This window comes from Tigriopus californicus, chromosome 9 (assembly GCF_007210705.1).
Source record: "Tigriopus californicus strain San Diego chromosome 9, Tcal_SD_v2.1, whole genome shotgun sequence".
NCBI classification, from domain to species: Eukaryota; Metazoa; Arthropoda; class Copepoda; order Harpacticoida; family Harpacticidae; genus Tigriopus; species Tigriopus californicus.
In genome coordinates this window covers 8,764,459-8,791,414 of record NC_081448.1, presented here as the reverse complement: position 1 = coordinate 8,791,414, position 26,956 = coordinate 8,764,459, and the positions used below count along the sequence as shown (strand labels likewise).

At 45.3% G+C, this 26,956-nt stretch overlaps 2 protein-coding genes across 2 annotated transcripts; one reads left to right on the top strand and one right to left on the bottom strand.

Annotated features, from left to right (window-relative positions):
• Positions 1-888: 888 nt before the first annotated feature.
• LOC131887318 (TRAF-type zinc finger domain-containing protein 1-like) lies at positions 889-5,792 on the bottom strand. The gene is made up of 6 exons (XM_059235897.1): positions 4,819-5,792; positions 4,530-4,722; positions 3,353-3,530; positions 2,535-3,223; positions 1,400-2,449; positions 889-1,221 (listed from the first exon to the last, which is right to left on the bottom strand). The coding sequence occupies exons 1-6, from the start codon at positions 4,848-4,850 to the stop codon at positions 1,102-1,104; spliced, it is 2,262 nt and encodes a 753-aa protein (XP_059091880.1). The 5' UTR covers positions 4,851-5,792; the 3' UTR covers positions 889-1,101.
• A 550-nt stretch (positions 5,793-6,342) lies between these two features.
• Positions 6,343-26,739, top strand: LOC131887319 (microphthalmia-associated transcription factor-like). The gene is made up of 8 exons (XM_059235898.1): positions 6,343-7,144; positions 7,237-7,528; positions 8,044-8,349; positions 23,861-23,977; positions 24,418-24,589; positions 25,260-25,335; positions 25,849-26,014; positions 26,256-26,739. The coding sequence occupies exons 1-8, from the start codon at positions 6,501-6,503 to the stop codon at positions 26,691-26,693; spliced, it is 2,211 nt and encodes a 736-aa protein (XP_059091881.1). The 5' UTR covers positions 6,343-6,500; the 3' UTR covers positions 26,694-26,739.
• Positions 26,740-26,956: the final 217 nt, after the last annotated feature.

The following is a 26,956-nucleotide window of genomic DNA, read 5'->3' as shown; positions in this document are numbered from 1 at the left end:
ATTTTAACCCGCTCCACGACGAGTGACATTGACTGACTTTTAATGGCTGGATGACGTTTGTTATTATTTGAGAGGAAAGGGGAATTGATCTGGGAGCTCCCCCAAACAAAATATTTTCGATGGTGTACGGTTAAAATTGATGTAATATTTTTTCAACGCCCGGGCTTCGACTGCAAATGAGCACCTTCAGAGAAAGCTCGAGCAAGCAGAAAAACTATAAAACGTGTTAGGGAACATACCAAGAAGAACAACCAATAACATTGAGAAGAGAGGCGTCTCCGTGTCTTGATAATAGGTATTCTTTGTCGATCTATTGTGCTTGTAAATTTTATTTAAAAATGTCACCGGAACAAATTTCTGTGTCAGGGTGTATAAGCAGCGAATTCAGCGTTTTGAGTTTGATGGGTCGTCAACGATATTTCTTCAAAAATATATGTAGTATGTATTCTGCCTCCAATAAAGAAGTACAATGCAAAGGCCCTTGCTTTCGGCTGGGACCGATTGGCCCGAAGGTCATTTACTAATCGAATTTGGAAGATCTGACCTTTTTATCTCACGTCTGCCTGTATTCTTTCCTTGTTCGGTGCCAAGTTTTGTTAATGGTCACACGGCTGATCTCTCTATGGGTTCTATCTTTAGGTTCTGGCCAATGTATGATTGGCTGAGTCTTCTGAATTGGACTTATGCCACTTTGTTTTCGACCAGTCGACGTTATAATATCTCGTTGGTTTTATTCGTGTTTGTCTCTCTTTTGGATTCGAAGTCGTCAATGGATCACACTCAGAGGGATTTTTCTCGCAGGGAAAGTGGCCCTCGTCCCCTTTTGTTATGGCTTTGTCAGTTCTCACGGTTAGACAGTTTCCTAAGACGCCGAGCGTTTTCAGTTCGTCGGATCACAAGGCTTTTATTTCATTACAAGGCTGTAGAAATTGGTGTTGTTCTCTAATGAGAGCAACACCCTGGTTATTTTTTGTGTGTGGACCGTGACTCACGGGGAAACTCAATGAGGTATCCCTATGATTCCTATGAATGGTGGGGAGATCGGTTCGTCCGTTCCCCCAAATACGACAATGTTTTTGGATATTTCATATTCCTCATGATTCATTTGATCTCGGGGATATTTTTGGCTAGTTCCATGTTTTGTTTGACCCGTTTGCGGATTTTGGAATAATCGAAACCGTCCCCAGAGCTGACAGGTCGTGGATTTAGGTCGCAAGAGAGCTGAAACGAAAACGTAGTAAAAGTAAGGATACTCCTCTTCAAAATGGTTTCTTTTGTGGAAAAACGGGTTCAGAACACTATGTCAAGGCATATGAAACATAAAATCCAATGCATCCAACGCTTGAAAGGGTCTAGAAAAAAGCTTTTTAAGGCATTTAGCTTTCAAACTTCCGCTTACTTGATGGCGCATAATAAATTCCGACGGGTAAGGGTCTCCACAAAATTCGCAAGGAAAGAAACTTCCGTCGTTGTTCTCCAAATCCTCATCAAATGGATCCTTTCTCAGCGATGCCAGCATTTCGCGTAATTTTTCCCTCTCATCCGTGTCCGCTCTCGAATTCCCCGCTCCGTGGCCTTCAAGACCCTCCAATGCATGCATGGATTGGGTGGTGGGGAATCCACCCAAACAGTCGGCGTCGTGTTGACTCAAGGTCGAGCCAGAACTTCGCATTCGCGTGGCTTGGGAACCCGGGGGAGAACCCAACGAACAGTGAAATAAACTCGGTTGACTTTGTGATGAGGGGAAAGAAGTGGATGTTGTTGACCTTGGAGGACGTGATGGAGGTGGAACGAGCGAATGTTTGGGTATGGCACCGTTGCTCTGATGATGGTCGGTGGTGGAGCTCTTGTCCCTTTGACTTTTGATGGACTTCTTTCGACTGGAGGAGACCGCGGAGGATCGATGATGATGATGATTTGTCTCAGGTTGATTGCTCACGTGTTCTGATGTAGTGAATGACAGGTTCTCGGGCTCATGATTGGTTCCAAAGTCAATTAATGGTTTCATTGTAGTCAAAGGCCCAGTTACCATTGTGGAAGACGGCTTTCTTTGTGTCCCAGAGCTATGGCCCAGATATTTGCTCACTATACTACTACCCGTTGTTCCCTTGGGTTTGGCTCCAGTGACGGATCTGGATCTTGACATTCTAGCTTTGGGGGGAATAGGTGGAGGGACCATGTGGTCAGGTTCATTCACCACGGCTGTCCTCAAGACCTGGTTGGTGTTGGAAGTGACGGAATCGCTGAGCCGAGCTGGTGAGCTCCAGTTGGTCGAGAAGGAATTTCGTCTGGTTCCTTGCGTCCCACCTGATTCATTCTCGACGGAGTCGTCTTGGACTTTGTCATAGAGTGCATCGGTGACGACTTTGGGCCAATTCTTTGAACTATCCACGGCCAACGGTAAGTGAGCATTGAAATATAACGAGTCCATGTTGCGAGTACACTCTGACTGAAAAAGAAGGGAACATTCCATTTGAAAGTGATTTTTTTTTCAAATTTGACTGATATGGCCTAGGTTTTTGAGCAGCCCTGACCTGATGTTTAGTCAGCTTGATCAGCGCGATGGGCGTGTCGCAAAACTCGCAAGGGATCAGGGTGTCACCATCATCCTCAGAGTTATCCGTCAATGACTGCGGCGAGGAATCGCCAATGAACCAAGAGTTTTCACTTGGCCCATTTTCCTTGCTCTTCTTGGGTCCCATTCGTCTCTTCAAGATTTGGTCCACTACGCTGTTGGAGGATTTCGATCGGTCCTCAGGATCGAGTTGGGAATATCTCGATCGATGTTGAGAGGTGGTGTCGTTGTAGTTGTCGTGGTTGTCCTGCTCGTATCTGCGAATTGGTTCCAACAATGGCATGTCGTCCCCATCAAGTTCCGAAAAGACAGCCTTGTTTTCTTGAGTTATAGTTGGACTGCCAACGGATTCGGTTCTCTTGAGAGCAGCAAATCTTCCATCCGACGAGGATCCTTTCCATGCGTTGGATGAGGACGCTGTCTTATGCTTGGACGGCTCTCGAGAATTGTAAGTGGGTGTGGAGGAGGTAGTGGTAGCAATAGCAGCAGAGAAATGGGTACTTGGAAAGATCCTCGACTCAATGGCATTAAAGGAATTGGACGAATTCAGATACCGAGAGGAAGTGAAAGGAACTTTCGGCCTCCATGTGGGATCATTGGCCAGAGGTTCATAACCAAATACTTGCGAACACGGCTTCTGGGCCAGCTCTAGAAAAGATCATCATGATCATTATAGTCATAACATTTCCTCTACAGCAGAGGAAGAAAGGGAAAACGAATTGAAAGGGTCGATGGAGACTTGCTCAATAAAACAATGCTTCAAATCATTATCAATACCATGATAGAGGGTCATTTTTTCATGTTCGTCCCAATCCTTGAGCTTGACGTAATCTGAGCATTGAGGACATTTCTCCGTCCGACTTCCGCAATAGTCCTCGTGTTCACTTAGTTTCTTCGAGGGCATATCCAAATGACAAAACCGACATTCAATGGGTCTTTCCGAGCATAAGGATTCCTGAAATGGTGCGTAGTCACTTGATATGTTCATGCTATATGCCATCAGGCTTTATGAAGCAGTTGATACAAAGACCTTCCGAGATTACATTTAAGGCTACTTTTGCAAATTCTACCCGTGTGATTGGCATTGAGGTGCAAAACGTTGGTCGGATCCATTCTGTCGGTCGTCGTTGTTGTTGTTGTTGCCGTCGAATGAAGAAGCACCAACCAAACAATCAAAGGTCGCAGCTCTCTTTACTTCCTCTCTTTTCTTATCCTCTTATTATTCCGTAGCGTGAGTAATTTTGCATATTGCTAGCCTAGTATCTAGACTCCCCTCGTTTCGTGAGAGCCTCGTTTCTATGTAGAGGTGTAACAACGAACAAGAGGGTCTTTTGTGCAAGAAAATCGAAGATCGAATCTGACATTTCGAGGACAAGCTGGAAGCACTGCTGCTCTTCTTGGTGGTTCGGGCGACTGGCTTGGGGTGTGCTTGTAAAGAAAATTACACCGCCAAGTGGAGGAATCCTCTTGGATTTTCGGCTTTCGGCAGCTCTTCAGCCTTAACCGACCACCGAAGCCCACCGACGGCCACTACTAGCACCACCACCACCACCGGTACGACGACTATCTCTTCACTATTCAGTATTCAGGCACAACCAGCCCTCAACCATCAGAAAATCTGCTTTCTAAGCAACCTTGTCATCAAAGGTTAGCTAAAAGAAGCGACTCGTCTGATCATAGCCTTTCAAAGGGACCTGATGACTTATATTGGTTCATTACTTGAATTTTGATTTGATCACTTCAAAGGGTTTTCTTCTTGCTCTTTCTGCCGCTATCTGATTGTAACAGAATAGTTCCTGATGGAAGGAAAACCGTACATTTCCGATTTTTGGTAAAGCTCCAAGCCTAATTTGAGCTCCCCTTTCTTGCTTGTTATTGATAGAAAAGGATCTCAACGCCACCACAATCTCAACACTCGAGAACTCGAGGCTCATTTTTAATGAGTCGACCTCACCTTATGAGCTTTAAGGGTGCTCTTGTTGACATGCTCCTGACATTTGTCGCATTCGATCTCTTGGTGGAACTCGTCGTAGTGCTCCGTCATGGAACTCTTGGGTACCGGCTCATCACAATCCGGACAAAGGGTCACATTCCGAGAGCAGTGGAGCATATGCATCTGATAATTGACTACCGGGATATCCCGTTTGCTAGAAAGAAGGAGAAGGGAGAGGGAGAAGCCAAAAATTAGAAAAAAAGGTGAAGTGGTAGACTAATTGAAGAAGTAATGTTTGGAAGCTACTCACCAATTTTGACACATTTCGCATTCGTCTCCCATATTTGCTGATTTTCTTCCCGACTTCCTTCCTAGATCCTCGACCGAGCTTTGTTGTTTGTTCCTTGATCTAATTCCCTTGTTGCTCGCCTCCTATTTTAACTCCTTTGGGAACGACTTTGTTCAAGCAATACCGACTGGAAATTGTATCAGCTGAAATTTTGGGCTCGGATGCCAAGTTTGAGGTGGGTGATTCATATGTACAGTGAGCAGAAGAAGGAAGATGCTCCATCCAGTCGTTGTGTTCGCACTTCGCACTTCCCAGACGAGGCCGAGGCCGTGGAGAGCATCACCAAGACCTCAAAAGACGAGGATGAATAAGGGGGAAAAACAGTCAGAGAGTGAGGAAGCACTCCATAGAACAAAAAGAAATCAACGCTGACAATCTGTACAGACGAACAAGTACAGCTCTATGTACATCGAGGTGTACGATGAAAATCAAGACTGCCGTGGTCGTCATTGTATCGCTAAACAGACTCAAATGATCGTCATGGTTAGGAAAGTTGGGTTTAATCCCCTCCTTCGACCACAACTTTCGATGTTTGGGTTTCCAAACCAACAACTTCCAGCCCTTGATCTCTTTCGGACCAAGTCCACGTCTGGCCCTTAGACAGTAGTCCGTCCTAGTAGTACGTAGTTATCGTAATAACGCCAACTCCCCAAGAACAATTGGTTATCGATCGAACCCCGCAAAGTTTCAACAGCATTGCTTTCAAAGTTTCTCGCCAATCTTGTTCTTGGCGAGTTGGGAACAAATTATAACGCACTCAATTCAAAAGAAGTAAAACCCAGCCTTCAGGCTTCAGCCATCAGTCCGGCAGTTACACTAGATCGAATTACCGCAAAGATCCCACGAACTCGCTCACCTCTGGGGTTGAAGTGCTACAAACTTTTCCAACTCATATCTATCTGTACCAGAGAAAAATCTCGGATTTATATGAGGAACTTCTATCCCAATGATTTGGCAGAATGAATAAAGCCGAAAGGACGTGGATCATTGCGTTCTTCGCAGATAACTCTGAGGGATTCGCTGGCCTGATTCGCTTGGCTGTTCCACGTAATGGATTGGACCACAAGTACTAACCAAGTGTCTAGGACAGGCTCATTTGAGACATTTTAATTGGCTCTCCATTCTTTTAGATCTTGGCTACTCGTCAAAATGGATGGGTGTCAAAAACTTTGGAATTATTAGCCCTCTCAAACAAAGTTGAGTCTTGATTGCAAATGTTATGTCGTTTTCCTACGCACGCACTCATGCTAGAGTTTTGGGTCTTGAATACCGCGTGGGCCCGGAAAGCATACCTTCAAACCTTAGTACGAAACTATGAAGGCGACAGGGAACAAGCCTGGCACATACGACATAACTTTACGACTCAACAATGATGAGCACGATGCCTACGTTCGTTCCTGCCTTCTCTCTTTCTTTCTTTCTTTCTTTCTTTCCCACGTTATTTGCTCTTGAACTTGGGCCCAAAATCTGACAAGCTCTTTGCTTTCCATGCGGATGCTCCGCGAAGAAATAACGTGCGTGTTGCCATTGCTTCGAAAGGATTAGAAACTGGGCAGTGGATCTATCTATCTATCTACCATTGGGAATCAGTGGTGGTGTTGTTGCTGTGGGTGCTCAGCCCCAATGAACAGCTACACACAGCAATGGCTGAATCGATCACCACTTTGGACTTGGAGGACATTCGCAATAACTTGCCCACGCCATCCTTTGACAGGAATCACGGCTGCTACTTCAACCTATCAAAGCCTCAACTCGACCATCACTCCCACCCATATGACTCGCAACACCTCGGATCATCATTCTACGGGCCAAGGCAATTGGAAGAGGGCTCGAATTTTATGGATTCCAATGTACTCTTTGCCATGGATTCTGCCACCGAAGGTTATGACCACTCATCCAATCCTTTGAGTGTGGGTCAGACCTCCCAAGAGTCCAGCCGCAAGAGTGACAGTTACAATTTGGATCTCGATCCTGAGCTAGAGCGCATTTTGGAAACCGACCCTTCGTGTCTGAAAGATATCAAGAGCAAAAGTTTTCAGTTTGGTTCAAATGTCAACAGAAAAGCGTCCGAGTTCGAGGACACGGACTCATTCGCCGCCCAAGACCTACTATTCACCCCGCATTGGTCCAGCCTTTCCCAAGAGACCCCTGAGCCCCCGTCTGATGGGTTTCCAACCGTTCCAACCGCCAAGCCGTACCGTTCAATATCCAACCACCATGGGGATAAGATTGTGAAACATCCTAATGTGGTTGAAAGCGTGCGGGTTCGAGCTTTATTGGACCAAAGGTTCGTTTGTGCATTGCCCCATTTCCCGAGCCATAAGAAGTGCTTGAGAGAGCCTTTTGAACCGAAGTTTCACGTCCATTTATTTCTTTAAGGCCGCCATCATTTAAAGAGCTGACCTTGACTTCACGAACACAAGCTCGTCAAATGCTTGATCGCGAACTATGTCTGCAACAGCCAGGTCGAGAGCTCAGCAGCCAATCATGTCAAGAGAAGACTTCTGACAGCAGACCGCGGGGACAAGCTTCTCACAGACAGAATCAAGACGGGGAAGAGAATGGCTTGTCAAGGGCCATTCCAGGTTCCCACTCAATTGGTCCTCATGGCTCCAAGAGCGATCATGGGACTGATGAAGTGGTTGGTCAGGTACCACCCAATGTGTTCAAGGTAAATAAGGTTGGCTCTGATTCAGCCGCTCATGTGAAGTAGTTCTGAACGTCAAAGTTGTTTGACTCGAGTCAAGGAAATTAGGACGGTTTTACACTGCGAGGGAAAACCAAGATTGAATCCGGTTTGAGAATGGAAGTGGCACTAGTACTAAGGCGAGTTCGGCAAAAGACTCGAGTCCAGAAGAGGTTTCCAGTCTTTCACTGTACTCAAGTCGAACAAAAAGACTCGTATAGCAAAAACTTGCCCCAGCACTAGCCCTACTTCAATCCTCGAACCTGATTAGATCTCAGTCTTCCATTCTAGTGTAAAGGCGCCCTTAGACTTGACTGGCAACTAAACGGTTATGAATGAGTCAAGTGAAAACTTAACCATAAATAAGCACCCATTCTCATTGCTCAACAAGGTGTTGTCTGTCCATTTAAGTCTTTTTTGCTCAATTTTATTGGCTCTTATTTTTAGTCCACTGAATTGAAATTGACAATTGTACCTACAATCGTTTTTTATGTACCCAGGTCCAGACCAGGCTTCAAAACCCGACCAAATATCATATGCAGGAGTCCCAAAAACGCCAGGTACGTGAGTACTTGGCGTATTCACCCAAAGCGAATGCCAACCTTTTACGACCGCCCAATGTCAACCATCACGCCTTTTCCGCCCCCGATCAGTCAGTTGATTGCATGGAGACTTGTCTAAGTCGGCCTTTATATGGACCCTCGAGCGCCCCAGCAAGACCCTGTGATGGATCAGATTCTTCCATCAATAACCAACTTGGCCAGGAGCCATCGTCGTCTCAATACTCCGACTCCACACAACCCGAGGTAAGCAGATCATTTATGCACTCATTGCGTCCCAAAGATAAATCACCCCGATATATACTCAGCGCTCAAAGATTAATAATACTTTAGTTTATACTCGTACATTATACTCGTACATATTTGTGTATGTGCTTATGTGTATTTACGTCAGTGGTGCATGCCTGGGTATGGATGGTCACAGCATGGGCCGACTTGGATCTATTCTGTATCCACCACCGGTAATCCATAATGCCATAATATCACTATTAAGCCGCCCAACTCCATACAATGATGGGCTTGAAAAGAGTTGATATCAAATGGATGCCATCAAAGGGCAATAAATGGCGTCGTAGTTGGATGGGTCATTGCTTTTCAAAGACGCTTACTTCTTCTATTACTACTTCTACCGCGACCAGCCCTTTTCTTCACCAATATTTTCTTGGGGTCTGGCACGAGATCGAGTCGCGGACAGACAGAGTGTTGGCGTCTCATCCAAATGATCAGCCTTAGTGGGAAATTTATGCAATTGGCATCTATTAGTAGTTCCAACGGCTGATGATCCTTTACTCCAACTCATTCTACTCCGTACGGCATAATAAGGGGAGTGAGAACGGAGGAGTTGTCATGGCCTCCCTTCTGGGGGGCCTTGTATGAATGCTTTGAAAGAAGTGGAGGGAGAAGAAGCAGAAGTTCCTCCCCAATGACGTCACTCTGACGTCAGACACACATTTTTGGCGCCCCTCTTGCGGTCTCTTGATGGTAGGAACACCCGGAGACAGATCGTATCTCTTACCAAGTTGCAGTCGCTCGCAGACGGGCGAACTGGTTGGGCTTTCTGCCCCTTCATACGGTCCTGAAAAGTCAGCACATACTCACTACAATGTATATAGAATAAACTACATTGCCTATCTACGTGGTACTTTTGAGTACTTGATCGTGGATTGAACCGAAGGTCTGGTAATAGATTTCAAGCCCTTGCGTCGACCTCTAAACTCTGTATTCCTTCTATCGCCTGTAACTGCATGGTTTTCTCTGTGTTCCACGTTTGTTTATAACGAATTGAAGTGAATAGCCCACGAGGCCTACAACGCACACTCCTGCTCACTCCTGCGTGTGCGCATTCGTGGTTGGAACATTTTAGTCTTGGAGGACACGGTTATCCTCTTTCTCCTTCTTCTCCGTCGTCTTCCTCTCCTTCTCTTGTTCCTTCTCCTCTTCCTTCTCTTCTCCTTCGTCTTGCTTCTTTCACGTCCTTAACTCGTCGGTTTCCCCCTTTTCTTTTTCGTTCCACTTTGAATCGGGCAAAGGGATCTAACGCCAGGACTCGGTCGTTTGGAACCAATGACCGACTCCAGTTGTGTATAGTATTTCCAGTATGGAACTCACTTGGTCCTTCACCATCACTATCACTACCACCACTACCACTACTGCCACCACTGCCACCACGGCACCCCTATTCCAGTTGGTTCCATTGTGAGTCCGACGTCCAACGACGTAAGGAGTGACGGTGGTGACGGGTATGACGGTGGTAGTGATGGTAGTGGCAGTGTTGGCCCATAGGCATGCAAGGCGAGTGTCTTGAAAGGAATGAAAAGGGGAGAAACAAGATCGAGCCATAGAAAACAAGTCACTTGGAAATCGACGAGTGGGTCCCAAAGTGCTAGAAAAAGCTGAACTGAAACAGAATCCAGACCAAACACTTGAGGGCCCACCACTAGTCTTGATGGTTGTCCCCCTCATTCCAACTCCCTTCATGTAGTTTATAAAACGGCCATGTGAGGAATCGAGTCAAAATGCTTATTTTTAAGCCTTATTTTGAGGGATTCTGGCCAGACTCGCTAATTCCCCCCATCCAACCACCCACCCCTCCTCCTATTCCAAGAAAATTCCGATTTGGCTCTGTTCTTCTAAACTGTAGTCTAGGTTTCCAAACCCTCAGAAGCGTACGGCAATTTTCTTTTTGGTTTCAACTTCCATCATCTGAAGAAGTGGAAGCCGGGATACGAAGTAGCAGTACGTACAAGTCGCTTGGTTGGTTACCGCCTCTTCTTTCAGGGAATGGTCATCAATCCAAAATCTTCATCAATGAATACCTCTACTCACAGGGTGTGCGAGGGTACATCTAGCAAATATTTCCCATGCTGGTCGCAGAGTGCCTCCTTGTTGGTCATTTATACCCTTACAACCATTTTAGGACACTTTGGGTTTCGAATCCATTAAGTTTATATTCCCTTGAGGGCTGGGAATAGGGTCCAAATTTTCCGTTTGGGGCGCCATTGGAAAGGGCTCTGGAGGACTTAAATGCAAAAATTGATTCAATTTCACATGACTAGCAAGCAAGAACGTTATGTGAAAACTATGTGTGAAAAGAGAATAAACAAAAATGTTACCACAATGATGCCAAATTTCATTCACCATTGACATTTTTGTTTTTTCATTTGGCCTGATAGCTCAATCCTTGATTCCTGACAAATTTGGCTGGCTTCCCTAGTGTCAGGAATCAAGGATTGAGCTTTAAGGCCAAACGTGAAATTTAAAAAAATGAAATTTGCCGTCATTTTTATATAGTTTTTGATTGGTATCGTTTCACACATAGTTTCCATTTGACACTGTCAATTGCTCCTTTGTCATGTACGTAGCATGGCTTCAATTTTGCTATAAATCAGTCAAACTCAGACCTTCCCAGTGGCGCTTCTTACGGAGAATTAGGACCCTATTTATAGCACTTGGAACCATTGCTATGTAATTTCCAAAGTAGGGATGATTATCTCAACTGAATATAAGAATGAAACAACTGATTCGGGGCTCTATCTTTGAAATTCATTCTGCCTTTTTTATCACTATACCCTCATGGCTTATTCTCTAATATCAGAATGTGTGGTATTGAGTTTGTTAACAAATCAGTAGGATGATGTGTCCATGATGCATTGGACTCTCCCTCGCAGGAGTCGAGGCAAGTAGGTCTCTTTGGTCGGAGAGGCATTTCCATCTACGTACTACTCTCGATCCATCCACGTAACTCTCTTTCGTTCCCAACGTATTACGAACAAATCCTTCGCTCCCCAACTCACCGGCACAAATAGAACTGGCTTCAAATGCATAGCCGAACAAGACAAATGGTTTTCCTTTGGCAGAGATAGTCTTCAAGCAAGTCTGTTAAACAGGACTCGGGTTGAACGGCCCAGATTGTGGTTGAGATGTAGCCAAGCACCATTTTCTCCGTCCATTACGAATTTCTCTTCATTGTCATCCTAATGTATGCGCGTTGTTTGTTTATTTGTTTGTTTGTGAACGCTTAGTCGGGTTAATGTACTAGAATTGGGCACCATTCAGGTCAAGTGGATTACGTTTCCACATATCCAAACGTCAGGATCCAAACGTAAAGGTCTGTAATCCGAGAGCCTTAGAAAACTTCATTCTTCTGATTCAGTTGAGGCAAGCGGCAGCGTCTAGAGTTCTAAACTTGCTACGTACAATTTTGGTTACATAGGGTAGCATTTATTCGTTTGTGAAGCAACTTGAATTAGTATGTATAGAGCCTTGAATTTTCTTTGTACAGACCGATCACATCCAGGGGTGAATGGGATAGAGCGTGCTCAACGTTCAGTTCAATAAAGCAACCCAAGAGCTGTCTCTCGACACTTGTATTTGTTCTTCTTTTAGCACGTAGCCATTCATTGAGTTTGATGAACAATGTTGCTTTATCACATAATAAATGTTCTCCAATTTACACTTCTAAGTTAACTTTATTATCAGGGCTATTTGTCGCTTGGTTTGTGAGTGGTTTCTTGCACGCTAGAGCCCTCAGGCCCTCCCATTCAAATCACAGATTGTTAGGTCAGTAAAGAGAACAAATCAAAAATGTTTGAAGGAACAGTGCCTGATTGAGAGCTCTGATGAAGAGCGAAAATCCTAGCTGCATTGAGCTTGTAAGATGTTGACTTTGGCGTTTACCAAAGGTCACTCTTCAGAAAAGGCCATACTGTACATAGGGTGTGCAACTGTGTATGTAAAAGACGGATGGCCGACAGATGCTCTGGTTTTCAAGCAGTGCCATCGTTGATTCATACACCAATTCGAATGCGCTCACTGGGAATTGGATTAAAATGCCACGGTCTGATTACTCGAGATTGGTTCGGAGCTTAATGCGGAGTGGAACCGATTTGGTGGGGTTCTTCCCAATAATCGGTTCGACAAAGCAATGGTCTTTTTCATCTTGTTCTTATTCTCCCTCTTGTTCCTTCTTGCACTCATCTGCAGGATGGTATTGGTATTGTACGTGCATATATGTATGCTAGGGAATGAACCAGTCTATCAAGAGTAAATATATTCCAAATATATTATGGTATCCTCTAATTTTCTTTCCAATCTCTCATTGTAATGTCAATTCCGCCCATGTCCTAATCATGCCCATGCACTTTCTGGCTGGCCGTCCGTCCTTTACAAAGGCTGAGTATTGTTGTGGCGTGGATATACAATAGTATCCAAGCATAATGGTCCTCGTCCTCGACGTTCCCATCCCCGTCGTCGTTGTCGTCATCGTCGTCGTCGTCGTCGTTGTCCTCCTCCTCCTCAATCTTCCTTTTCTGCTGTTCGTTTTCTACCGACGATTTGGAGTAGTCCTCGATCCTAAGTGGGTTTTCCTCCTGTCCTCGAGGATTTTAGCGGCAGATTGAGCTTCAGAATAGGTGACTGCATAACAACAATAGTAGACCAGCCCAACCGCAAATCGTGAAAAGTGGGAACCACCACCATCTTTACCATGTCCCACTCCTCCGACCATTGAAGCTGAGAGAGAAGTGATGGTGGATAGTAGAGTGGCGACGCTGAGACGGAGAAGAAGGGTGCACTTCTGTGTATGTATAGACGTACAATAGTAGAGGCAAACTGTACCAAGTACCAAGTGTGTATGTAGTATGTCTAGTGCCCCTGTGTCAGCTCATCCTCGCAACACCCATTTCATTGCTTCATCATGCACACCCGCACCCATACACCCACCCATCCATCCGTCCATCCATCCATCTAGACATGGTGGTTCACATTCCCTCATGCACTCTTCGTCTTCATTGGGACACTTTCTGTTGAGCCAAAGAGCGAAAGAGTGAAAGAGAACGGCACATCAACAACAACAACGACAACAAGGGAGCCATGCCTGCCTTCCTCGATGACGAATTACGCACATTCAAAGGTTGGCTGATAAACAACATCAAGGCCATTTACGTTCTTCGCCGCCAAGATAGAGCCAAAAAAGGAGTCTTGTGAGGGGGGTTTGTGCCTTTGCACGGGCGCGTGCGTGCCTGTGTGTGTGTGTGTGTGTGTGTGTGTGTGCGTGCACGGCGTGGCCCAACTCCATTATTATCAATGGATCAATGGAGTTTATCCGCTTCTTCGTCGGACGAAGACAAGGAGGAAGAAGAAGAGCTCAAAGCGGAAAGGAAAGAGGAAACAACGAAAATGTAGTTCAGAGTAGAAGCGTCGAGTCCCCGGTACTGTATGTAGTGCCCAATGAGGCCTTTGCACAACCAGAAAAAGACACTAGAACAAGGTGGAACACATACTATGTACACTCGCATACACCAATGCACGAGAAGTAGAAGTAGCCGTCCACGAGGGAATCCTGACGAAAGAAAGGAAGAAAGGAAAAAGGGAGATAGAAATAGTGCCAAAAGTTTGCAACGAGCACTAATGAAATATCCCGAAGGTAAAGAAGCCGTGGCAACCAATCAATACTTAGCACCATGATTTGAACTCCACGTGGATCAATGCTCTTGTTGAGGAGGACGTGAAGCTATATAATGAAACTTCTTTTTTCTTTTGTAATCTTGACCAACCATAGATTGAAAACGTACATGTACTTCTATACAATCAATATATGCATTTTTGTGGTGGGTTGTAACGTCCTCAAGCTTTCAAAGTTTTCAAATGGGTATCTTGATTCAACACTGGTTCTTGGAATCGCGGATGTACGGTACAGCAGTTCAAAGTTTTCAAATGGGTATCTTGATTCAACACTGGTTCTTGGAATCGCCACTAGCCTGGTCCGAACTTAGTTACCGGCTATTACCACGAAGGTTAGTCCATTTGGTCTTTTTTTCATCGCCAACCTGGCCCAAGCAGCGCCCAACCTTGTTCAGCCTGAGGCTTTGGTTTGGATCCTGCTGAAAACTTGAGGAAGAATTTCCCGGCATTAATGAGTTTAGGATTCAGCTTGTTCTAAAGTGAGCCTTGCCACTAAACAGCATTTCCCTCTGGCCCGTTGGCTATGATCGGGGCGGCAAAGACGGCAATGAGTTACATAACAATCTGGAGGGTTAAGGCCAGTGAAAATTTGCTCCGAAAGAGCAATGTTTCCTGACGATATTGAATGAGACGAGGTAACACTGGAAACGGTCGTAATCATCATCAACATCGTGTGGAATGAGGATATTTCTACCAAGAATACAAAAAGAGAGTTGGGGCTCCATGCAAAATGCTGGCTTGACATGGAAACTGAAGACATTTGATCAAGAAGAACCATTGGAAGATTGGGAGAGCATTTGCTTGTTGATCTTCGGCAAATGAGTGTACATATTTGCGTCCTTATCTAGAGTCCAGTTTGTCTGTTGCTCGCTGGAAATACGCACACCCGCACACAATGCCATAGCCCCAGCCAGCTCTCACATTCTCTCACGAGACAACAGACGACAATAAGCGGTACATGAACTCCTCTACATTCAACAAAGATCTAACGAGCAAAAAAGACTCATTTGTGTTGACTTGGATAACTGGGATCGAGTCATTCCTTCGCCAACGAGGCGAGTCAGCCAATGAGCAATGTTTGTACGATGTGCATGCTTGCGTTTGAGGCTCATTTCATGTCTTCAAAAGCCCGAGAAAGCGCCTCCTTTCGTTTCGGAGTTAGTCACTAATAAAAGGACAATTTCGCCCATCCCATATACGACAAGCGCAGATACCACAGGCTATAATGGTACGTTCACCGTGCATGTATTCTTAGTTATGATCAATAGGCAGACTTGTCCATTTTTTTCCACTTGGTGGGGTCGGTATCCTTTATCCATTTGTTCGTTCATACATAATCAACCGCTCGATGTTCATGGCCTGAATGAAGGATGAGGAGGGACTTTCGTCTATTCACTACCCCACGGAATTGATGGCAGCCTCAATGCCTTGGCGTATGCGAACCATTTTAGCATGACAAAACACAAACATCATGTCAACGCTGCCGGCCAGCAAGACCCTGCCTGTCAATACGAGTACTCGATTTGATATACGCACAGGGTGGAAAGAAATTAAGGACCACCTTTGGTGCCTTCTAAAAATTTGCTTCATGATAAAGAGGAATCTTTTTCAGTTTTATTTAATTTCCAATCCAATTTCAGCCTAAATGAGATTGATTGACAATCCTCTATTAATTTGGCTGCCTGAAGAAAAGCCAGAGAAAATATCATGCCTGAGAGTGTTTAATAAGCGCAGTCTAGAGGTCACAGCCAAGGCTATGGGCATGCTAAAGGCCGACAAGTGGCTGAGGGGGTGGGGGAGGTTTTCAGTGGCCATCGTCGAACCATAGCTATCTTTTAGCAACCAAAACATCGGAGAGTTTAGCAAATCTTCCTTAGGCTTAAGCTGGACCGTTAATGATGACACGGCTCCAGGTTTTTTTTTGAAAACTTTAGTTTCAATATGATAAAACAAATCTTTGAGCGGGGAGAAACATTTTCAGATGGCACCAAGTGGGCAATATTTTTTTTCCACCCTGCAAATTTAAGTACATTGGTACTGTAGTAAGATCCAATGCCAGAGTTTCTTTTATGAGTTAGCTCCAATTAGGTGGGCATTGTTGAGCAACATACGGACGATTGTGGTCAATTTGGTTCTCTTTGATGTCGACGTATGGCAGAGGTGTTCCAAAATGATAAGAGCTCATAGCAGGATCCGATCTGGGTACTGTGTACTAATAAAATACTGTACATTATAAACATGAACAACCAGTTCACGAACCCCCAGCCCCAACCCAAAACGTTGGATACTGTGCGAGAAAGAGAAGAAAAAAACCATCTGGTCATCTCATCTATGTACAGTGTGGCTTTGGGTGCGAACAAGAAGGTCTAGTCCAAGAGAGGAAGATGATTCCTTTTGATTCCAGTGTCGATGGTCCCGCCCAAGACCATACAATCTGAGATGATATCATCCTCGGATCGACCCATGCCAGTATATGGAGCGTAGTGTATGTAGTACGTGTTCACTCCGTTGGCTCTGCTGGTGTTGGTACAGTACGACGCAGAATATTGCACACTCTTGAACCAAGCGGACCTCTGGATGTGGTCCCTATTCCATGGTCCATTCAGTCCAACAACGGCTTTGAGTTTTCCTCCCCCTTTTTCTTCTGACAAGGTAGCGAAAAGACTGAAGTACTACTGCCACTACTACGAGCGGGACGGGTCCATTGAATGCGAAGGATGTTTCGAGGGAACACAACAACCTCCACAACTCACCACCACGCTTCGTTGACGGTGTGTGCGTTTGTAGTACAGTTGCACGTTCAATGGTGGGTTGGGATGGATGGATAGATGGATGGATGGACGACAGAACGGGGACGGACGACAGAACGGGGACGGAGAGAAGGACGGACGAATAGACGACGGCTAGAGGCTGGGCCTTCAGGGGTGTTCTCTCTCGTTCTCTCCCTCAGACCCTCCTTCCCTCCCTTCCTCTCCCTCTCTATTTTAAGGATAGGAGGAAAGGACCAGCTTCAATTTTCTTGGTGTGAAGAGCGAGCCAAAGACCGTCGACGGCATGAAGGCTATTCTTAGTTGGTCTTTGCAGATGGAGTGAGCTCTCGTGCGCTCTTCGAGTGTGCCCTGAGGGATGCCATTGCGCACCGAAATCGCGCTTTTTTTATCTTCTAAGTGTACATGCGTAGACCTGTACTCCCAAGTCGTCCACGTCGCCCACATCGTCGTTGTCGATGGAAGTACTAGAACAGGCAGACCGAGCAAGACCAACGAGGCCTCCTTTGGAGTTTCGATCGTACTTTCAGTTGTAGGACTCGAATTGAAGACCGAGGAAGGGAGCGAGGGAAAGAAAGAACGAAAGAAAGAGGGACGAGAGAGAAGAGGGGGAATCGAGAGGCCAAAGAAGACGAACGGAAGGAAGGAAGGAAAGAAGAAAGGAAAAGAAAAAGGAACAGAGGGATATCGGAGGCGAACGAGTAGTAAGAGCCAGAATTGTAGGAGGTAGTGTTGGTGTTGGCGGCGTTGCTAGTGGTGGTGTTCCTGCACTTGGTGTAGAAAAGGCCGAGAAAACTGAGAGGAGGCTGCATGTCGTGGAAGGCCCGTCGCTGGTGGTCCACTCTTTCTCTTTCAGTTCTGGTGTTCCTCGCTTATTTCTCCTCTCGCTTCTCGACAACGAGAGGGAACAGCAAAGCTCGACGATCGACCGACCGACCGACCGACCAACCGACCGACCAACCGACGGACGGACCGACGGACGACTTTCACTGCTTGTATTCGTCTTGAATGTCCTTCAGTCTTTGGATGTAGTCGTTGTTGTACAAGACCATTGGCAACAGAGCCATCCGTTTGCTTCGCCAGCAAAACTTTGTTAAATTTGAAATCAAATCACTATTTTCGTGTTGTTAAATGTGCTTTCAATTCGCAGTTGACATTTTGTTTTCGTATTGACTTGACTGTCATCGGGAAAGAGTGTAGTTTAAACTCTCTTTCTGCAAGACTATCACTTCTATTACTACGACTACTACTACTACTAGTATCATTGTCAACATCATCATCATCATCAATAACAACCATCTTCATCATTCATCAAGATCCGTGTTCTATTTTAAAGCATCCTCCCAAAAACATTTAAGCATTTACGATAACCGTTGATCTCTTCGTTACTGTTTCACATCTTTAAGCCATCACCGTTATCAACATTACTTCTACCTTTATCATCATCGTCATTCAATGGAAAGGCAACCAAATATCCTATTTCTGATACACAGGTCAATGACACTCTTCCCTGGTTGTTGGTTGCCGTTTTCGTGATATGCACCTCATCCAAATCATTTTGACTACAGAAAGAACGCATTGAGTGACAAAACTCATCTTAGAGATTTCTGGTGTCTTCAGACTTCTAGATAAGAATTCTAAAAGTTCCAGCCATTTCCGTTGGTGCGCTTGTCTGGACAAAGGTGACCTAATTGCTCGTCGTTTTCGAATCTGACTCGTTTCTCGAGAATGAGCTGTCCTACCCCGATCCCTGTGTCCTCAGCCAACGCATCCATCCATCCATTGTATGTCGTAACTCGTGCATTATCAGCATGTCCCTGACAATGTGCTCACCCAGAACGTAAACTCTGAATTTTAAATTATCAGGTCAGCTACTCAGAAGTTTAAAGAAACAACAGGGCAACAAAAAAGGCTTGTTTGCTCATGAATGTTGCGAAAAGTTCACACGGATGAGTTCTAAGACTAAATCTTGAATCACTTACCACTTACCTACCATAGGTCCAAAGTCTGAAGAGCGTACCTTTTCAAAAAGCAACCATACGCGTGACTTTGCTTAGCTCATTCAATTGTTCCTTTTATGGCCTGTCATTGCCTATGGAACAATTAATTGTCATTTTGAAGCGAAGTGGCTGAAGATCCGGTTCTGTCTCTTCACTTTCTGAGCACACTTGTGCCATCATCCCAGAAAAAAACAATTGTTCGAGTAATGTCATTGAAGTGAGTGAGCAACGACTCTGGCCGTGCATGAAGGACAAGAGTGTCGACCAACTCTTCTTTGCCTGTGTTTTCCTGTCTTCTGCACTTTAGTCATAGTGTTTCACACTGTGGTAGCAATGGGCATTTGTCAAAAGCGAGGGAACAATTGGAGCCGTGATCCATTCACAGTACGAGTAGTGTCATAATCGGAGAAAGTTTTTCACTACTTTTGACGTCCAACTTGACGTTTTTTCCTCAAAGCACCTTGTTCCTCCCGTTCCGCACGTAGCGTGGAAGAGGATCACAATTTTGCATTGAGCCCGCCTTCGTAGGCTTCTTCTTATTGTCATTCATCCAAACCATGAGGGAACTCATCCAACCTCACGGGTGTGCATTCCCATTACCAAAAGACCTTTAAGTAACATGGAGCTCTCCGTAATTGCCTTTCCAATTACGGACCTTGGAGTTTCATTTCATCTTAGTACTACTATCGCCTTAGTGAAACCCACCTTCATGATTGCGGTGAAGGTACGCAAAGACGACTGAAAGAGAGAGAACCCGACCAAAGGACGGGACCGGTTTGTTCCAAATTATTGTAGATCCTAACGTCTGGCTTCTACTACTTTCTGTCACTTGGCCCCATTGATGCTCGACGACGAGAAACGAGTCAGAGACATATTCACGTGATTCTGATCATCACCACCAACACCAAGAACGGCGTCAACATCGTAATTCAATATCGTGCAAGAAAGGAATAAAGCTCATGCCCGCCATTAAAGCCGGTTTAACAACTTCGATCCAAGAGACCCCTAAGCGATCATCCTGACCGTTCAAGTGTGTCTACGTGTCAACTGAAGTACAAATATCAAGATGGCGACTGGCTCAATCTGACATCCAGTGACCTTGAGGACATTCAGCAATCTATTTTTGTGTATACTACACGTACACTCACACACGACCCTCGCCGTTGAATGTGCATATTTCCACAAACCAGAGGCGCCGCACACACACACGTGGTTCATAGCAGACTGCGCCAAAAGAACAGCTTTACTAATATTGGCTTTCAAATATAATTATAGGGGAGTTGACAAGCCTCTTTCGATTCGTATTCGCATTGCTTCTGCATACCCCGTTCTCATTTGAGCGTGCCCCCCAACTTGCAGTGAGCCATGACCAAAAGTAAAAGTCTCAGGGGCAAGAACCATGATGTGTGCCCCGACCAACTCATTCAGGTAAGACACAGGTGTCTTGTTGTCGCATTAGAAGTAGTGCTCGTTCCCCAAGTGTTAAAATCCAGTACGGAGGCCAGCTGTCTGCGGGCAGGGGGCATCGCATGAAATTGTCCTTGTTTTTGTATTATCACACAAGACACGAGTTGCTCATGCTTTGCTATTCTCGAGCTAAGTCTCTTGAAGAAAACAGACAGAGTAAGATCCCGAGCTCATCATGATGCCCAATTAATGTAAATCCCCTCGAGAGAACGGACAGTTGAATTGCTCTGGTGGCTGATCCATCCATCTGGCTTACGTGCCGATTGCTAACAACCACAGAGAAGGAAAAAAGCGTACAGAGTAGAAAACGCTGCACAGTGCAACTAGCAGGGGCATATATGTGTTCAGTCATTGACATGGCTGAGCGTCTCAAAGTACAGCTTCAAAGACCCTTCTTTGTATGTGTACTTACGTGTGCAGCAGATGGATCCACGATGAGCTTTTACTCAAAGGCTGTCCATCTATCCGTTCTGTTCTCCTAAGCAAAAACGAAGCCCAACATCGCATTAAGTCGTACGAAAATCCCATATAACTTGATCAATGTGAGCCAGGATTTGCTTTAAAGAACAAATAGCATCCTTATTCATGTGTGGCAAACGTAACGCTGGCATGCTTATTTGCATTGGAAGCTACTGTTGGCACTTATTCTGGTCGATTCGAGAGAGATCTTCAAAATGTATTGTGTTCTATTTTCTGGTCCAAGCTCAACTTGTTCAAAGAGACGGGTCCATAAATCATCTATCTAACCATTTGTCATGCTGAGGCTGCATCATTGGCCAGTTTGGACCCTTTCACAGCTCCAAAATAAACCAATCGCAAAAACCTTGGCCTTTCATCCATCGCAATCTTGTTGTCATGATATCATTTTCTGTTGAATCGGCCTTTTAATGAGTGTATGATGATGGCTTTCCCCCCAATTGTGGTGAGACAAGGGCTTTCGATGTCATCACCATTGCTTGCTCTCACACTCTTTCCCAATGTCATATTTGTACACCAACCCAAGGACCTTTCAATGCATGGACGAAGAGCCACATTGTAGCAATGAAAATGACCCATGTATCTTTATGAATCCAAAATGCTCAATTGAGCCAATCGCTAGACTTGCATTGTGGTGACAAAAAAGCCTCTTGGGGGAAAGAATAACAAACCTGATATCATTACTCTCTCATCCATGCATTCAGAGGTCTCTTGCAAGGCAAACTTCATCAAACACCGCCTATTCTGGATTGTACAGTTTGCAGTTTCCCCACTTTATCCCGAGAAAACGTACATCGTTCGTTCAACTAGCTTTTAAGAGAAATCTCCACAAAGAGCAAGGGAGGCCAGATCTCGTTTGTTCGCAATTCGTGCCCATGAAGAATAGGGGTTGCATGAAAGGCAACTGAGAAGGCGAGAGAAAACTTTAGGAGCTCTGCATAATGATTACAGCCTTATGAAAAGACAACATTAGAATCTTTCTCTGTCCTTCCTGAGCTAGTAGATGGTTTATAGCTGGTTTCGTTTAAGGATATGAATGTTTTATTTTCGCCGGACTAAAGACGACTTGGTGGTCAGGGTTTCTCAGCGATCACGGGCATCCCCACAGTCCATTTTCCACTGGCATGGATCTTTCTTGTCCCCCTGTTTCTGGTCCACATGCAGAGTTCATTACATCTACGGGTTCGAAACGAGTTTTCCAAACCGGCAAACAATATTTAGCCCATATGGGAATAGAGACACGAGTAGCTAGTATGTATGTATGGATGTATGTATTGAGTGAAATTGGGTGATGAGGAGGATGAGAAAGTATGACTGGTCAAGTGGGACAGAATCACTTTCGTCGGAGGAGCTCAGCCAAGATTATTTTTTCCTTGGAAAAGCAATATGAGGGGAAATAAAACCGCCATGCCAGCACGATGTATGTTACTTGTGGGTCATATTGGGGGGTGGGGAGTTAAGTGTGTACGTATGTGTGTGTGTTTAGAGGTATGGTTGTACCGTAAGTGTCATTTTTCATAACTCGATCACACAAGTGTTGTGATTGTGTTGGAGAAATGTGTCGACGACGTATGCGCCAACCACAAATAGATAAGCTCACGGTCAATTCCAAATCCCTACTGTTCCCTATGGAGTCATTCAAAAGATTAAACGAAGGCTCAGCTGAGCGCGTAGAGAAACTAAGGAAACTCAAGATCCCACGGACTCCCTTTCTAGCGTCTTGGGGATCGCCCAGTCGAGTCAAGAATAGAAAATGTGTTTGGACTAAGTTGCTCATTCCCAAATATTTTCGTCATGGAGGACAGACATTCTTCCTCCTGCTCCTCCCCTTTTAAGATGTTGGATGGCGTCGCCAATTCCCTGGTTTGTGCCCTCCTTAAAACTCATTAGATCAGGAGACCAGTTAGACGCGATTCCCAGACTCAATTCCGCAGTGGAGGACTCTCACTCTTCTGCTACTTTTTCTTCTTCTTCTTTTTCTACCAGTACTGCAATACGCACGCACTGCTAGTACTACTACGGACTGACCAGTTTCCAGTTTGAGTCGAGCTCGTACCCCTGCGCAATGCGAGAAAGAGGCGTTCTACCCGGTTTGTGGGTGGGTGTCCGACGGTGTCCGACAAGAGGAAGATGTCGCGGTCGGTTATCTCTAATCTGTTATTTTGTGTCAAATTTTCGCCTCATCAGAGAGCGACGACGCCACTGCTATTACCACCAACATCATGATCCCCACCACCAGCACCATCACCCAGACGAGAACGGCGACGACAAGGGCGCTGGACTTACGTAGAGGTGGATGTAGTTCAGAAACTACAGCTAATAGTGTTAAACGTTAGTAAGCCGTCATCTTCGGATCGAGTCCAAGATACGTTCATACATAGTGAACTACGAGTCCTAAGAGGCGAGAAGGACGAGGTGGAAGAGCAGCACGAATGGGAGAGCGAGGGAATCATAATTCGGATTTTATTTCCACATTCCCCTCGCAAGAGAGTGTGAATTTCTTGTAGTCCATCTTTTAGATAAGGGACCAGTTGAGAGGAGAACTGTCTGGTCTCATTATTGTGAATCCTCATTTGGAAGACATTGATCGCTCAGATAGATCAGAGAACTTATCGTTCTTGAGCAACTTTGTGTTAGAGTGTGGATTGTTCGTGGGAAAGTGTGTTCAAATTTCGTTGGTCATTAGAAAATCCGAGAAGTGTATCAGTCGAGCCAGTGATATCAAAACCTTTGTAGTGGTGGAGCTTGATGAGCTAAATTTAGGATATGTATGTTTTGGAATCGGAACTTAATTCCGATTACTCGGAACGGAGTTCCATCGACGAAGATTTACTCCTTCAGGTACGATCCGGTCCAATCCACCTTCTACAGAGAGGGGTATATCATGTTTTTGCCCAAAATTTGTTTGCCTCGTTCGTCTGGCTGAGCAATCTCAGATCAATCTCCAACTCTGACTTCGACGACCATCGATTGAAACAAACAAAAAACTGGAAAATCTTTGGCCTCTCGTTCTCATGCCGATTGAAAACTTCGTGGAAAAGTGTTTTCAATCGAAATCTAAAGTGAGCCTTCATTCTCTTTCAGCCCGCCACGGGCGATCAATTCCTGGATGAGTTCCTCAGCAACGATGCCTCCTTAGACGACGGGGCTGTGCCGGATATCAAAGTCATTGATTCCAGCATAAACATGACGGCCAATGAGGTAAGACCAACGTGCTACCATAAAGAGGGACCCAGTTCCTAATCAAGTGTGTCATTGAGGCCAGATGGCTGGCGCACTCAGTCACACACCACCCTCTTCTCAGAACCCATGTTGGAACACATCGACAATGGATTCTCCTTCCCCAAAGCGTGAGCTAGGGGAGATAAAAAGGAGACACCACTACGACTGGTACCAAAACAGTGGGAACTGGGAACAGGCTTGTTCCTTCGACGAGTGTTGGTTTGCTTGGTCGCCATCTGTCCTTGGATGGACATGGTCTGGCCCGCCAAGTAGCAGAAGCAGCAACAGTAGTAGTAGTAGTACTAGTAGTTGTACCACTGGTTCTAGCAATGCTCCATGGAAGTTGGGGATCGAAAGGCATTAGCATGCAAGACGAATGATAGCAAGGGTTTTGAGTTCTTGTTCTTCTCTTTTTCCAGGTGAATACCAACACCTTGCTGGACTTTTTCAGTCAGTTGAACAAATCCCCACACAAAACAAATTTGAATGGAACCGTTCTGGAACGGATCAATGTGAAAGAGGAACCACTTTCCGAGGAGGATCTCCGTGCCTTGCAAAAGGACCGACAAAAAAAGGACAACCATAACATGAGTACGTACCTACAATGAGTGGTGGGGCTGTGGTACCCACAGAAGCACATCTCGTTCCCCCTCTTTTTAAAATCCAGTTTTATGCTAATGTTGAGCACGATTTGAAAGGAATTTAAAGCAGGAATCAAGTCACCTAGTGGTCGGTTGAGTCGAATGAACCCTGTAGCCTGTAGCCTGTACCCTGTAGATACGTACGTGGAACGTTATCGCTTAAGATAGCGCATCGCAGCTACGGAGATGGAGCGCAGCAAAGTGGTCTCGCGTTACGGTCATAATCGTAAGGGAAATGGTGCCCGCGGGTCCCACCGTGGCACAATTTGGATTTCCCTCGACAAAATGAAGGGTGTAATAGTATACTTGCTGGGTCTCTTTTTATGGCAAGAAATTGCTCCCAAGAAACTCTCATATATCACCATGGTCCAGCATCGAAAAGCATTTACTTTGGGAGCCGTATACTTCTCTGACCTTTGCTGAACTCTCAAATAATTGAACCACTTACATTGGACTTTCGGGTCCAGTCACACTCATTGAACTTAAAGTGTATCCTATACAATACCATTGGGCACTGCGTTGGCATCTTAAGGAACTTATAGTTAATGAATGATAATCTCTCTATCACTGTATGTCGTTAATTAGAAAGACCATCTAACACAAGCGCCCTTTACTTTCAGTTGAAAGACGAAGACGATTTAATATCAATGATCGCATCAAGGAGCTGGGAACCCTCTTACCCAAGCAGCAGGACCAGTAAGTATAATCACCATTTGCACTTTATGTCAATGGCGCGGGCTCAATGACTAAAATTAGCCTTTCTTGTCGGCCCAGCTTCAACTCATTTCAAAATGGGGCACTCGGGCTTGAGCATTAGTCAGTTTCAACCTTTGTGGAACTTTGGGTTCTCTTGAACCTTGAAAGAAAGGCCTGTATTCTGGCCATGAAATTTCACGGAGAATGGCCTTTTACGCTATTTAAATGTTGCATTCGACCCAGGTCCATAACTTTGGTGGTCAATGGCTTTTTTTGGTTAAAGAGTGATGTGTTTTCTTCTTCTTTATATTCGGTTGTTGTTTTAAATTGCTCTATGTGGCCTATCCTTGTGTCTTATGTAAATAAGAAATGCAACGAATGTCGATTCTGTGGTTCTCGTCGTGGGGTCGAAATTAGATTAAAAAGACTTCTCACAATACAAGTTTTTGTGACTTCATAACAAGAAGAGAAAAAAGTTGATGGGATCCAATTTAAAAGTCTATCTTTTCTCAGGTATTATGATGTTGTTCGCGATGTCCGACAAAACAAGGGTTCAATATTGAAGGCTTCAGTGGATTATATTCGAAAGTTAAAAGTGGATCAACAAAAAAGGAAACTTTTGGAGGAGAAAGTCCGAATCCAGGACATTCAGAATAAAAGGCTCGTCCTGAAACTTCAGGTAAGATGTGAAAAGAATCCATCTTGTCTTGAGGGCACAATTGGAAATCTCGACCGAGATCTTGATTGCCTTCCCTCCTCTCTCGTGCTCTCCATGCCCATTTGCTCAAACAAATTCAAACTATTTCGATTGGATCACGTCGTCCGTGTTTTGGAATTTGGACGCCTGTTCGGTATCGCTCACCGGCAGATCTATTAATGCCGGCAATTCACACTCACGCAACCTTGGTTTTCTCTTCCAGGAATACGAGGGTCAAATGAAAGCCTATGGCATCCCGGTACAAAGTCTCAATGAGGCGTTATTCACTGTCAACGAAAAGGCCTTCCCGAGAAATGTCACGAGCGTGTCGTCATCGTCGCCTTCCTCTTCTTCCACGGCCTCACAGTCGGTTCAAACTCAGGCTTTACTCCTATCCTCCACATCATCTTCCTTCATCAAAGAGGAGCCTTCACCTACTCACGATCTGGATTCCTGTCAACTCTCAGCCAGCTCCTTACAAGACTTCATGGACGACGATTGCGAGGGACCTGTGTCGAATGGCGACCCCATGCTTTCATCCCCTCACCTCTCACCCCAAGGGGTGATCGCTTCGCCCGCATCCTCATCCCATTATTCGACGGGCAATGGAGACGACAGTGGGGCGCTATCTCCAGATTCCATGGAGTTAACTTCGGCCTGACAGTCCGCCCCCAACGAGTCGGATCAGCAACACTTTCCGGGACAGTCCGCCCCCAACGAGTCGGATCAGCAACACTTTCCGGTGGGGTCCCCTTCCTTATCCTCCTCCTCGCCGTCGTCATCATCATCGTCGTCCTCGTCGTTATCTCCCTCATCCTCATGCTCCTTGACATCCGAGACTGAAGGGGGTAGCCGCCCCCGGATTGGTAACGCGACCTTCGTGGTATCTTCTTCCGAGTTTCCAAGCTATGCGACCAAAGAACA